Genomic DNA, 13,153 nt, shown 5'->3' with positions numbered 1-13,153 from the left:
GCGCGTCCCTGGGAGCGGGGCGGCTCATTGACTGGTAGGTCCCGCGCGGGGGCGGACGGCCGGCCGGCGTATTTTTAACTTCGCTGGGCGTCCGAGGAGGCAGCGAGCAGCCCGGCCGGAGTTGCCGCGCCGCGTTGGTGACTGACGGCCCCTCCCCTCCCCTCGCAGGATGCGCGGCCGGGGGGGCGGCTTTTCCACGAGAGGTCCCCGGGCGCGCTCCGCTTCGCCTCCAGCCGCCGCCTCCCGCGGGATCCCGGACGGGGCCGAGGGCCGAGGTTGGTGAAGCCGCCGGAGCGGCGTCTGGTCTCGGACTCGAGCCATGGGGGGCAACCTGGGCTGCCACCGCTCCATCCCGCGGGACCCCTCGGACTTATGCCACAGCCGCAAGTTCAGCGCGGCGTGCAACTTCAGCAACATCCTGGTCAACCAGGAGCGGCTGAACATCAACACGGCCACGGAGGAGGAGCTCATGACCCTCCCGGGGGTCACCAGGACGGTGGCCCAGAACATTGTGGAGTACCGGGAGTACATCGGGGGCTTCAAGAAGGTGGAGGATTTGGCGCTGGTCAGCGGGGTGGGCGCCGCCAGGCTGGAGCAGGTGAAGTTTGAGATCTGCGTCAGCAGCAAGGGGAACTCGGCCCAGCACTCGCCCAGCTCTCTGCGGAAGGACCAGACCCTCGACCACCTGTCTGCCGCGAAGATCAACATCAACACCGCCACCTCCGCCCAGCTCATGAGCATCCGTGGCATCACGGAGAAGATCGCCAACGGCATCGTGGAGTACCGGAAGGAGCACGGGCCTTTCAGGAGCATTGAGGACCTGGTCAAGATGGACTGCATCAACTCTTCCTTTCTGGACAGGATCCGGCACCAGATCTTCGCGGAGAGGTCGAGGCCCCCCTCCACGAACACCAACGGCGGCGGCCTCAACTTCACGGTCAAGCCCCACCCCAGCCCCACCTCCCTCAGCCTCCAGAGCGAGGATTTGGATTTCCCGCCTGGGGGGCCGACTCAGATTATCTCCACCCGGCCCACCGTGGAAATGTTTGGCGGGGTGAGAGATGGGAAGCCCGTCCTGAGGGTGGCCACTTGGAACCTGCAGAGCTGCTCTGTTGAAAAAGCCAACAACCCTGGCGTGCGAGAAGTCGTGTGCATGACCGTTCTGGAGAACAGGTATGGGGCTCCAGCCTGACTTCTGGTGCAGTTTTCACAAATACTTTATTTCTATTCTTGCTTGCTTCAGCTCTTCCACGTCTGCGAATGAAATGTTACTGGCCCATAGTGGATACTACCTGTTTTGCAAGTGGTATAGCCTCATCCTTAGACTCATATGGATATCTGTGCAACTGTACCACTGTTGTACATAATCAGTGAATACATAGGCCTTATGTTACAGTTGCAGTATGATTTGAACCCAAGCGTATGTCACAAAAACCTTGTTGAAGTATGTGATGTTGGCAGAAACGTGCTCCTTTGGTCGTGCCTCCAAATCAGTATTGCACATTCTATAATGTTCATTATAGATCAGTAGGAACATCTCTTCCCAGGGTGTGTCGCTTGTATAGGATCCACTTGACACTTTTGGCGGTTCTAGGCGAACTCTGTGGCGGTCAGGTTGTGGCAGGACAAAGAGAACTGCTTTGCTCAGTTTGGTTATATTCTGTAGCAGAGATAAGTAAAGGCGCTCTCCCTCGCAGTTCTTATTCGCTCCCAATTTTTCCTTTCTGTCTCTCTTTGTGACCCAGTCCAACCAAGAACAATCTTCCCTTCCTTTTTTCTTTTGGCAGGTCTGAGCCGTTTTGGTCATTTTGCTCTGGTTTAAGCCTGAAGAGGGGTGATGCTCAAAAGCCCGTTTATCACGTATTTCTGCCAATAAGTTTGTGTTTGTGGTTTTTTGCTGTGACTGGGCTCTTGCTCTCTTATGGGCCAGGGGCAGATGGTCATTTTGCTCTGGTTTAAGCCTGAAGAAGGGTGATGCTCAAAAGCCTGTTTATCACCTATTTCTGCCAATAAGTTTGTGTGTGGGTTTTTTTTTTTTGCTGTGACTGGACTCTTGCTCTCTTATGGGCCAGGGGCAGGTCCAGATTCAGCCGCACACATTTGCTGCTGTCATTTGTGCCTGACCCGACCTGGATAGCCCAGGCTAGCCTGGTCTTATCGGATCTTGGGAGCCAAGCCAGGTCAGCTTTGCTTAAGACTTGGATGGGAGACCGCCAAGGAAGGCGGAGGTGGCTCTGCAGAGGAAAGCAAGGCCAGCTCTTTTCGACTCTTGCCTTGCAAACCGTGTGTGTGTGTGTGGGGGCAATGTTCCCTCTAAGCTGTGGAGTCTTGTGAGCAAAACTTCAACTTTGTGAGCTCCTGACATTAAAGCTGTGAGCGAGTAATTTGGCTGCTGCATAAATTAGTTTGCTCTGGAGCCCTCCTTCCTGAGCAGGGACAAAAATCTGTGAGCCGAAGGCTAAAAAACCGTGAGCTAGCTCACACTAACTCAGCTTAGAGGGAACATTGGTGGGGGGGTCACCATCAATGTTCCCTCTAAGCTGTGGAGTCTTGTGAGCAAAAGCTCTACTTTGTGAGCTGCTGGCATTAAAATTGTGAGCGAGCGATTTGGCTGCTGCATAAATTAGTTTGCTCTGGAGCCAATCCTTCCTGAGCTGAGACAAAAAATGTGTGAGCCGGCGGCTAAAAAACTGTGAGCTAGCTCACACTAACTCAGCTTAGAGGGAGCACTGGTCACCATCAGTCAGCTGCAACTTGACGGCACCTTCCACCACCAGTCTGAGCCTTGTCCAGTTTTCTTTGGCTTTAGGAGCCAGACTTATTTTTCAGCCTTCAGGGCTTTGTGTTTTAACGACCACGCTGTCTGATTCTGGATAGCGCGAAACCTAAACTCGTCTCAGTTTCTCGTCATTTTTTAACAAGCTGTAACCACATGACCACGGAAATGTCTTCGGACAGTGCTGGCTCTTCGGCTTTGAAACGGAGATGAGCACCGCAACCCTAAAGTCGGATTTGACTGGCTTTCGAGCAAGGGAACCTTTAACTAAAGTGTTGCAGCACATAAACAAATGGGGGGTTAACCCTGGTTGTCATCGCAACAAAAAACTAACTTCTGCCTGCTGCCTAAATAAGCTTTGTAACTCTACTAAGAATCACAAAGATGTGCTTACAGTAAATCTGCTGAAAATACTATGCATGACATTGAAAGTTCTAGGTGCCAGGGCACCCCAGTGCCCGAGATTGATCGAGTGCTATCGTAAGGGTATAGCTTTGGGGGTCCAGAGGATTCAGGCTTCTTGGAATCTTGCGGCACCTCAGTACTGATGTGAATATCACAGGTGTTCACGCTGTAATGTTTTAAAAAGTGATGGCCCATACGCATGGGGGTTGGAGCTTACCGGCTTTTCTGCTTGTGAAAAAGGAAAGAGGGGGATCCCTTTTGACACCCTCCCCAAAGGCCATGCTGGGGTTCAAGGGACCTGGGTTTACAAAAGCCACGTGGGATGAGGGCTGTAGAAGGGAGGAGAATTGGGTGAGGCTGGCTGGATCCAACCCATGATTTGTTTGCCACTTATTCTGCATGCCTAGTTGCCACAGAATGCCCCAGCTGTGTTAGGTTCCCGTGCATACAAATGAGCACCTTTGGGAGGCCTCCGTGTGTCAGTGTCCATGTTTAAATCAGCCCCGATGCAAACTTGGCAAGAGAGAGGGGGCCTGTCTGTGTGCTGAGCTTGTGCTGGCAGAATGTCAATCCTCTTAGCCGTATTTTGTCCATGGTATTGCGGGGCAAAGGCTTCAGGGCAGAGACTTGTTTGTGTGGTCAGAGTTTTGAAGGGCCGTTAGCAGCATTGCCCCATGATGCAGTTAAGGGGTGGTGGATGAGTAAGAGATGCCGTCACACTTTTCCCCTTGTGTATTTTAGCATTTTTGTTAGATGAAAAGTACTCTGGTGCCTGGAGATGTGTGCGTTTCCATGACAAACGTTATTTGAAATGAGTGTTGTGGTGCATCAGAAGTTCTCTAAGGAGTGACCATGAGATTCTTCATATGGCAAGAACCTCCTTCCTGGCTCTCTTCCCACCTCCGCAAGAAAAAGTAAATTCTCTCTCTATGCTTCAAAAAAACTGGTTTCTGAATATGGTGCTATAACCATTTGTGCTTGTTCCAAGGGGAAAATGCACAGAAAAAGTGCTACGAATAAGGCGTTGTAGATCAATGGGTCTTCACAACTGTATTCTTAAGTTTCTGTCTGCACTGCATCATGAAGTTGAGAAAAGGGTATTTGCTCACGAGTCTGCAGTGCAGAGTGCAACTTGTGCAGCATGTTTTTTTTGTCACAAATGTGAGTGTGCTGGAGCAATAAAGCTTCACTGCCCTTGTGTTAAAAGGAACTAATAGGCAATTCTCGTATTCTGTAATTAGAACCACACTGCAATCCTCTTCTCTTACGACGACGCAGCTCTGTTAATGACCCGGAGCATACGAGAGCCTTGTGTTTGTGCAGAAGGCATTTCTGGCTTTGAAATCTTGCAAGGGAAATAGAAGAAAGGCCGTGGCTTCCTAAAGCCGCTGGTCTTATTTTTATTCATTTATTGTAGGCATTTGTACTGTGCCCCTCAGAGAACAGATTTCCTGGTGTGGCCTGCAAATGCTGAGAACCTATGTGAGGTAGGACTCCAACACAGCCTGGGGTGGTTGTGGAACTGAGGATGACTGCCTCGTTTGGTGTTGGTCTGCAGGTTCAGAAATTCATATTTTGTACTTCTAAAAGTAGAGGAAATTGAGACATGATGTATTGTTTACACTGGTCAAACTGACAGCCTGTATTGTACCCTCAAACAAAACCTGTACAATGATAAGACCCACAGAGAAATTGCAAGTAACTGCAATGGGAAAAGCAAAATCCAAAAAACCTTTGTCTATTACACTCTAAATCTTATCTCATTGCGTGAAAGTCTTATGGAAAGCAATGGAACTTGCATTTAGGATTGGGAGCGTCAGTTCCCGCATACCACCTTTTAGTTTAAAATCTGCTGCTATGGATCATCCTTCGGAAGTTTGTCAGTGTAATCCATACATGTTTTTCCTTGGAAGTAAATCCCATTGAAATCAGCAGGACGTCCGCAGTATAGGATTGCAGCCTGAATGTTGAACAACCTCTTCAGAAATACGACAGGAGAAAGACCTCCTGGTATTGTCCCAGTGGCAGGTGGCATCAGTTGTATTTGCTTCTCCACACCAGAAAGTCCCAGCGTCTAGAAAACTAGTCTGTCAGGGAGAAGGCAAGCCAGAATCCTTCCCTGTAATATGCTAGCTTTCTCGGAGAAAGGAAGTTTCACATGGGGGAACATCCCAACAGCTCCCTTCATCTGCGTTTGAAGTTTTGAAGTCCAGGAACAGCTCAATGACGCGATAGCTCTAGATTTGTCATTCTGCTGTAAATAGGTTTTTCCATTTCAGTTGGGATATAGGCTTGGATAAAACGTACCTAGAAGAAATTGCAGCCTAAATCCTGGTAATTATTGGCGGAAATGCTCAGTGCCCAGCTTGATCATGTCGAGGAACATGACAAAGGCTAAAAAGGCTTCTTTATTTTCCTTAGCTTTTGAGATACTCGATTCTTTACTGGGCCTGCCCCCTCTCCCTTTCCTAGTCTTCGACCGAAGGTCAGGATGGGGTAGCGGTTAGAGCAGGGGTGGCCAAGCTTGCTTAACATAAGAGCCACATAGAATAAATGTCAGATGTTTGAGAGCTGCATGACACGAACCAATATTACAGACGTGTTTTCAATTGAAAAATATGCAGATCTGCTTTTTATTACCATTAAATGAGACTGCCAAAAATGAAAACAAAAGGGGTAAAAATAGATGTTGGTAATGATATTTATTTGTCCAATGATAATTGTAGGCTGGGGTGGTGGTGGTGCTTTGAGAACGCATTTAAAGTTAAAGTTGCTTTCTTTCTCTGCTCCTCCCTGCCTCAAGCCTACCCAGGGAGGAGAAGACTGGCTGGGGAAGGGAAGACCGATCGGGGAGGCATTCCCTCCCTTTCGCTTCCCCAGCCGCCCTGCTGGGAGCCACACAATATATGTGTGTGAAAGAGCGGCATGTGGTTCCCAAGCCACAGTTTGGCCACCCCTGGGTTAGAGCATCAGACTAGGGTCTGGGAGACTTGGTCCCTGCTCTCCCTGGAGTTTGCAGGGCAACCTTGAGCCAGGTGGTATCTCGACTACCTCATGCGACCCCAGTCAGACACGGCTAAACCCCTCCTCACAAGGTTCTTGTGGGGATTCAGTGGGGGAACAGAGACCAACGTATGGTGCTCTGAGGTCCTAGAAGGAGGGGGGAGGGGGATGAGAGGGGGAGGAGGAGGAGGACAGACACCCTGTGAGGTGGGTGGGGCTGAGAGAACTCTGACACAAACTGCTCTTTCCGGAACAGCTGTGCCAGAGTTATGGCTTGCCCAAGGTCACATCAGCAGCTGCAAGTGGAGGAGTGGGGAATCAAACCCGGTTCTCCCAGATTAGAGTCCGCGCACTTAACCACTACACCAAACTTGGAGGAAGGGTGGGGGATATGAACGTGTCCTAGAGAGATCCTAAAATCGCAGCAACTTCAGCTGGTGAAGTTTGTGAAGCTGCAGCTTGTCAGACTGTAGTAAAACTGCAGGAACGTGCATGGTAAAAAACTGACAACCTTCCTACTAGGTAAAGTTCTGGCGATTTATTCTGTGGAAATTCAGCTTGCCTTTTATGCTTGGGGGGATGTATGTTAGGGAGGAAATCCCTAACAATCCTCTACTCTAACCATATCAGCGAGGTTGCAAAGATCGCTTATTCAGGTGACTCATAAAGGACAGTGGTCACCGGCGTCACCTTTCCCAAATGCCCATCAGACACCGGGGATTCGGAGCCTATCTGGTTCATTCCTGCGGTGTCCCTGCCCTTAAGCCCAGTGGAGTTTGTGCAGTCCTGCTAGAGATCAGTTGCATTAATTTCCTCTAGTTGCTTAATTTACACCCTGCCTTTCTCTCAGAGCAGCTTCCATCATCCCCCCCCCATTTTACCCTCACAGCGACCCTCTGAGGTTGGTTAGTCAATGAGAGTGTGGGAATGGCCCAGGGTCATCCAGCAGACCTCCGTGGTAGAGGGAGGATTTGATCCGGGAGACTCCAGTTCAGAGTCCTCTATGCTAACTGCTACAGTATACTGCCTTATCAGTAGTGTATTTGACCCTTAGCCTTTTCTTCTGGCTCTTAACTGGGAAGAGCATGTTGCTAATGAATACTTCGAGACTGCTATTTTTAAGGGATTTGGCTCCAGCAGGGCTCTCCCCGTGAGCAAAAGGGCACCTTTGGAGCCAGCCAGGGTCAGGAAGCAAGCTTACCTCCTGGCAGTGGTTGCCGTATTTGCCGGGTTGCCTTAATGTGAGTTAACTTGAGATCTTTATCTCCTTGGACTTGGTCCCAGGTAGCAGCAGTGGAGGCAGGCTGTGGGAGTTCCCTTGTCTTAAGCAGGAAACCTCCCCAGCGTTCCTGCCCGGCTTCTTTAACCACATGCAGTGGAGTTGGTAACTCTGTAGGAATTTTCATAGAGAATGACAACACTGATAACCACTGTGAGAATCAAATCTTTTGCTCTTTTGAACTTGGCCTGCAGAAATTTTTGAGGGGAAGCACGGTCAGTTTTGCCCTATATCTTGGTTATTTAATCCGCCTGTGTTCCGCATGACACACATTAGTCCAGGGCCAAAGCCCCTTCTATACCAATGAATGAAAACACCAGTTCATCACACGCCGTCTGCACTTTTTTCTTTATTAAAAAGAATGAATGGCATGCATCCATTTAAAATGGCAGGTGGCTAGCTTTGCTTCATGATATTTATAATTGCAGTTTCAGTATTTAACACTCCATAAGTGTTTGGTCTTCCTGGGACTGCAGCTTTTGTAAATATACCGTTGAACCTCTGACCTAAAATGCTGCTGATGTGAATTTTTAATAGCTAGCATGCCTCCTTTTCCCACAAGCTCTCATCGTTATTCAGAGGTGACCATTAATGCCTGGAGTTGACAAGACTCTGGTGAGATGAAATGTCTTGCAAATTGCAAAGAGGTCCCACATCTTTGCCATGAGTTGGACAGGGTGGTCGCATTCCGACAGGAACGAGGTGCATGTCCTTTTAAGGCACATCAGCCGTCACATATTTAAACCAGTGTGAAACTGTTCTGTTTTCCTCAGTGAATTGCAGTTCTGTGTAAGCACCGAGAAGGCTTGTTATTGGGCCTGGTCTGTTCCCCAGATGACTGTTCCAAGGCCTGCTTGGTCATGGGGGCTAAGCAGGTTTGAAAGTAGTTTGAAATGTGTGGGGCGTAGACTGTCCCTTAAGCTGTAAAACAGCAAAGCTGCTCCTGAGTCTCTTTAAGACGCTCCTCTCTGTTCAGGAGCAAGCAGCACCTCCATTTGTGGAAACGGAGGCACATGTTTGGGATTGAGGCTTCTGTGTTATTCTTTGCTGAAATAGGTGCTTACTGTGAAAATTATGGGGGTAACACATTGCCTTTCTTTAAAACTTATTTGTCCAGAAGTTAGGATGCCAAATGGTGCCAGAGATTGCATGAGATGCAGGATAAATGTTCAAGTTATGAGTGTGTGTGTCTGACCACTCATTGCCTCCCCCCTTTCCCCCTTCTGTGGCTCCCTGTCTGTTGAAAATCACTCTGTAAGCTTGTCTTTTTGAGTGTGACGCTGTATAAAGTGCCATGTTTGTCAGTGTTACTAATGGTAATGCTCGCTGGGACCCTATGGGGGACTGCACCAGGTATTGCCCTTTCCCATCTAATTTCATAGGCAAACAGTCTAGAAACATTAAAGAGAGAGGAATTCTTAGTATTCCAACTTTTGAATTTGTTGCTGTAATTGCAGATTCTCTGGTGCAATTTTGGACATGCTAAAAGAGTAAATGCTTTGAGTTCTGCCAGCCTTGTCGTGCAGGGCTAAATCTGTCTACAAAAGCCTACTTCCATTCAGCTTGTGGTTTTAAAAAAAAGTTTTGTGGAGCAGTTCTTAATTTGTTGTTTCCGTTATTAGGAGGATTTTTAAATAGCCTTTTCAAAGTGGTTTACAATCTCCTGTCTTGACTTGTCCTCACAACACCCCTGTGAGGTAGATTCTTTGGGGAACTATGACAGAGCGCATGAGCTGTTGAACCAAGTTAGAGTCCAGTGGCACCTTTAAGACCCACAAAGTTTTATGAGCTTTCGTATGCACGCACACTTCTCAGATACATTGAAATGGAAGATAATGAAAGATAATATATATGAGAGAGACATATCTATATATGTTTATAAGGAACACATATATGTAGGCCGATGTTCCCTGTACGCTGTGGAGTCTTGTGAGCAAAAATTCTACTTTGTGAGCTACTGGCATTAAAGTTGTGAGTGAGCAATTTGGCTACTGCATAAATTAGTTTGCTCTGGAGCCCTCCTTCCTGAGCTAAGGCAAAAATGTGTGAGCCAAACAGCTAGCTCACACTAACTCAGGTTAGAGGGAACATTGATGCAGACAGATGCCTCTACATAGGTGAGCAGCAAATTAGCATGCAACTTAATAAAGATGTTTTGATGTAACAGCAATAACAAACTAAGTATATACAATCACCACGTCACCATTTGTTTGGATTTAATGGGGGGGGAAACAGTGTAGTAACAAATATGTCAAAATAGGAGACAGATGTATAAGGTTATCTATCTTAATTGTAAAGAGTAATAAACTGAGACTCTGTTGTTATGCTGAGAGCTGGTCCGCTCTCTGCTCACCAGACAGCACTAGTTAAAAATGCAGAGGCCGACTGCTCCCTGTATCCTTTGGAAAGGAAGTGGTTTCTAGCTGGGCCTGGGACAGCCAGTTTACTCAGAAGATATGAGGAAGGAAGGTAGACTGTCCACACATTCCAGACTTCCCTTTGCAAACGTGATACCGAGAAACAGGTAGGCGTTTTCTCCTCTCAGTGTAAAGAAATTCTCAGCCCACAGAGAGTTGCATTTGGAGTAGTCTTTTAAAACTCCAGCTTCTTCACTGGAGCGGAATGACTTCCAAGCATCGGTACCTATTGCTCTACTGCTAATCTGTAAATGTTTCAAAGCATCAGCAAACAGCATATGCTTCTGTTGGTTTGTTTTTGTATGCTCAGCTCCTGATGGCTTGGTGGAGCCATAAGGTGTGTCTGTTTTGCTCCTTATCGCTTCCTTTTATCTCGGCGTATATTTTCCTGTACCCGTTCTAATAATACACTGGAGTACTTCCAAGATAAAGTCCCCTGCAGTATAGGAGTAGGGAAAAGCACATCCTTAATAACTTGAGTACACAGAGATATCTTGAGCTCTGGAAGGATGCAAAACGCGATTGTGGTTTCAGCGTTACATCCGAACCCTGTCTTCCACAGGTCCAAACAATGTACTCACAATGGGTACTGCATATAGGCAGTCTGGGAAAGCAGCAGAATTGTAATCTGAGGGCCAAACTACACATTACAATGTACGTGAGTCAGCCCTGGAGACTCTCAGCCATATTGCATCTGCAAGTTCCTATTGGGACCTCCATTTAAAAGTACCACAGGGGCTCAGTTCAGAGTGGGACTATGGCACAGGGGAGGGGGCGGGAATCCTGTCTCCCCCCCATACCATTTCCCTGAGCTGAAATGACATGGGGGGCGTTAGCTGTCCCATTGGGGTTGCATATGTAAGCATTCAGTACAAGTGGACTCCCCCCAGCAGATCAAATAATGCGCTCCCCAAGGTCCATTTCAGTTCGGGGAAACCACATGGTGGGGAAGGCTGGAGGCCATCTTCCTTCTGCAGCACTGATCTAGAGATGTAACATTTCTGGAAATTTTGAAGGTGGGAGGAAAAAGTGGACTTTTCTTTTAAAAAACAAAACAAAAATATTGGAGGGGGGAACGAATATATGCAATACTTACCTTCCTATTTAACCTGAACTACTTCGGCTGGTTAAACAACAACAAAAATGCATCAGCTGTAACTTAGCACATACTATTTAGCATATTTATCTAATTTAGAAGTATAAATATCTTGTTACGAGTTGGGGCTGGATCCAGGAAGGTTCTGACCTAGAGAATACAGACATAAGAACATAAGAGACGCCAATGTTGGATCAGGCCAAAGGCCCATCCAGTCCAACACTGTCACACAGTGGCCGAAAATACCAGGTGCCATCAGGAAGTCCACCAGTGGGGCCAGGACATTAGAAGCCCTCCCACTGTTGGCCCCCCCAAGCACCAAGAATACAGAGCATCCCTTGCCCCAGACTGAGAGTTCCTATCCATACCTTGTGGCTAATAGCCACTGGTGGACCTCTGCTCCATATGCTTATCTAGTTCCCTTTTGAAGCCGTCCATGCTTGTAGCCGCCACCACTTCCTGTGGCAGTGAATTCCATGTGTTAATCACTCTTTGGGTGAAGAAGTACTTCCTTTTATCCGTTCTAACCCGACCGCTCAGCAATTTCATGGAGTGCCCACGAGTTCTTGTATTGTGAGAATACAGACGCCAGACTACGGATGCCATCCTTCGGAATCTGAGGGGGAGGTTCCAGAGGACCGCTCCCAACTGTATCAGCTTGCCCAGGTTCTGAGATCTGTGAAAGATGGTCTTCTGTGCCGAGCTGAGGTGAACTTGCCTGAAATCTGTGCGATTTTTTTCTGCCACTGACTTCCAGCTGTAGAATCCTCTCCGGGAGGAGGTGTTCAGGGTGCCTTCCCTCCCGGCCTTCTCAGCTGAGCTAAAAACTTCTCTCTTCCAAAAAACTTTTGACTGGGTTTTGAGGAGCTGGCTACTTGAAAGTTCTTTTTCATGTGTCCTGCTCCGGTTTTCTGCTTGAAAGTTCTCTTTAGTGTTTTTGGTTCCAGTTTTTTGTTCAAGAAATGCCTGCATTGTTTATTTCCTTTTAACCTGAGAGTCTCTGGGTGGAAAGACAGCGGAACAGTGGCCTTAATAAACACACGTAGCCCTCTGCTACAGCAAAAGGTACCCAGAAAGACTCCCTGCCCCAAGGAGCTTTCACTACTGTCAGGTGTTGCAGCATGGGAACACAGGGGGAAACAATGTGAGGTGGAGAGGGAGTGACAGATAACGGTAAGAAAGCTTGGTTGGATAAAAGACATGCTTACAGTTAGCATCGAGGGCTTGAGATAAAGAAAGGGGCTGCATTGCAAAGGTCGGTATTTTAAAAGGATTTGAAGGACACCAGACTTGTCACCATGTAGATGTCCTGGAAGGAGTGAGTTAAGATTGCAAGAGGCCTGAGAAGAGGCTCTGTTGGAGGAGTGAAGTTCACCACAAGAACAGAAAATAGGAAGAGAAAGGAACTGACAGACTCTAACAATAAAAGGTGGTCCTCGTTTGTAGATGGCCTCGCAGCCCTAAATTATTATATCAGATTTTTTTTCTTTCCCTGTTTGTTTGCTCAGCACTGGGTAATCATAGCTGGCTTGCAGGGTACCATATAAAGACCAGTGGGCAATTTGAGCCAAGTTTTCTCAGAAGGACTGCTGCTGGAAGGGAAACAAGTAGCTGTGGTGGAAAAGATGTCTGTCTTAGGGTTTCTGTTCTCTCAATTTGTTTCTCTCTGTGGGATGTGTGCTCTGAGCTGGTTAGCCCAGGATAGCCCGATCTCATCAGATCTCAGAAGCTAAGCAGGGTCAGCCTTGGCTAATACTTGGAAGCAGGGGTCGTTTCGTAGAAAAAGAGCTAGGGGAACTCATTAGCATAACTCATTAGCATATGCCACACACCCTGACATCACCGGAAGTGTGACATAAATACTTGCAGAGTCAACCCTGCTTAGCTTCCAAGATCTGCAGTTCTTGAGCTGATGGGGACCTCTGGACAACCTGGACAGGTGGCACGCTAGTCTTAGTGGACTATACCTCCCCTCAAAAAAACCAGTGCTTTTTTAAAAGTATGATGGCCAATGAGGGGCCCGGCGGTGGACCTGCAAGGCCGGCGGGAGTGCGAGGAAGCCCCGCGAAGGCCCTCCCTGGCCCCAGGCAGGCAGGGGTGGGGAGAGGCGGGGAGGAAGCAACTTACCCTCCCTCTTCTCCTGCCTCCTCCTGGCTGAATGAGGGCCGGAAGCGGGG

At 48.1% G+C, this 13,153-nt stretch overlaps 1 protein-coding gene across 1 annotated transcript in view; it reads left to right on the top strand.

Annotated features, from left to right (window-relative positions):
• Nucleotides 1-6: 6 nt before the first annotated feature.
• The window catches only part of EEPD1 (endonuclease/exonuclease/phosphatase family domain containing 1), an 80,824-nt gene continuing 67,677 nt past the window's right edge, over nucleotides 7-13,153 (top strand). Inside the window, exon 1 of the mRNA XM_015419278.1 lies at nucleotides 7-1,173. Within this exon, the coding sequence (XP_015274764.1) occupies nucleotides 320-1,173 (854 nt within the window). The 5' untranslated portion in view covers nucleotides 7-319. The remainder of the gene's footprint in view (nucleotides 1,174-13,153) is intronic.

The sequence above is a fragment of the Gekko japonicus genome, unplaced genomic scaffold (genome assembly GCF_001447785.1).
Source record: "Gekko japonicus isolate JY-2015 unplaced genomic scaffold, Gekko_japonicus_V1.1 scaffold190, whole genome shotgun sequence".
Classification (NCBI taxonomy): domain Eukaryota; kingdom Metazoa; phylum Chordata; class Lepidosauria; order Squamata; family Gekkonidae; genus Gekko; species Gekko japonicus.
This window is presented reverse-complemented; position numbering and strand designations above follow the sequence as displayed.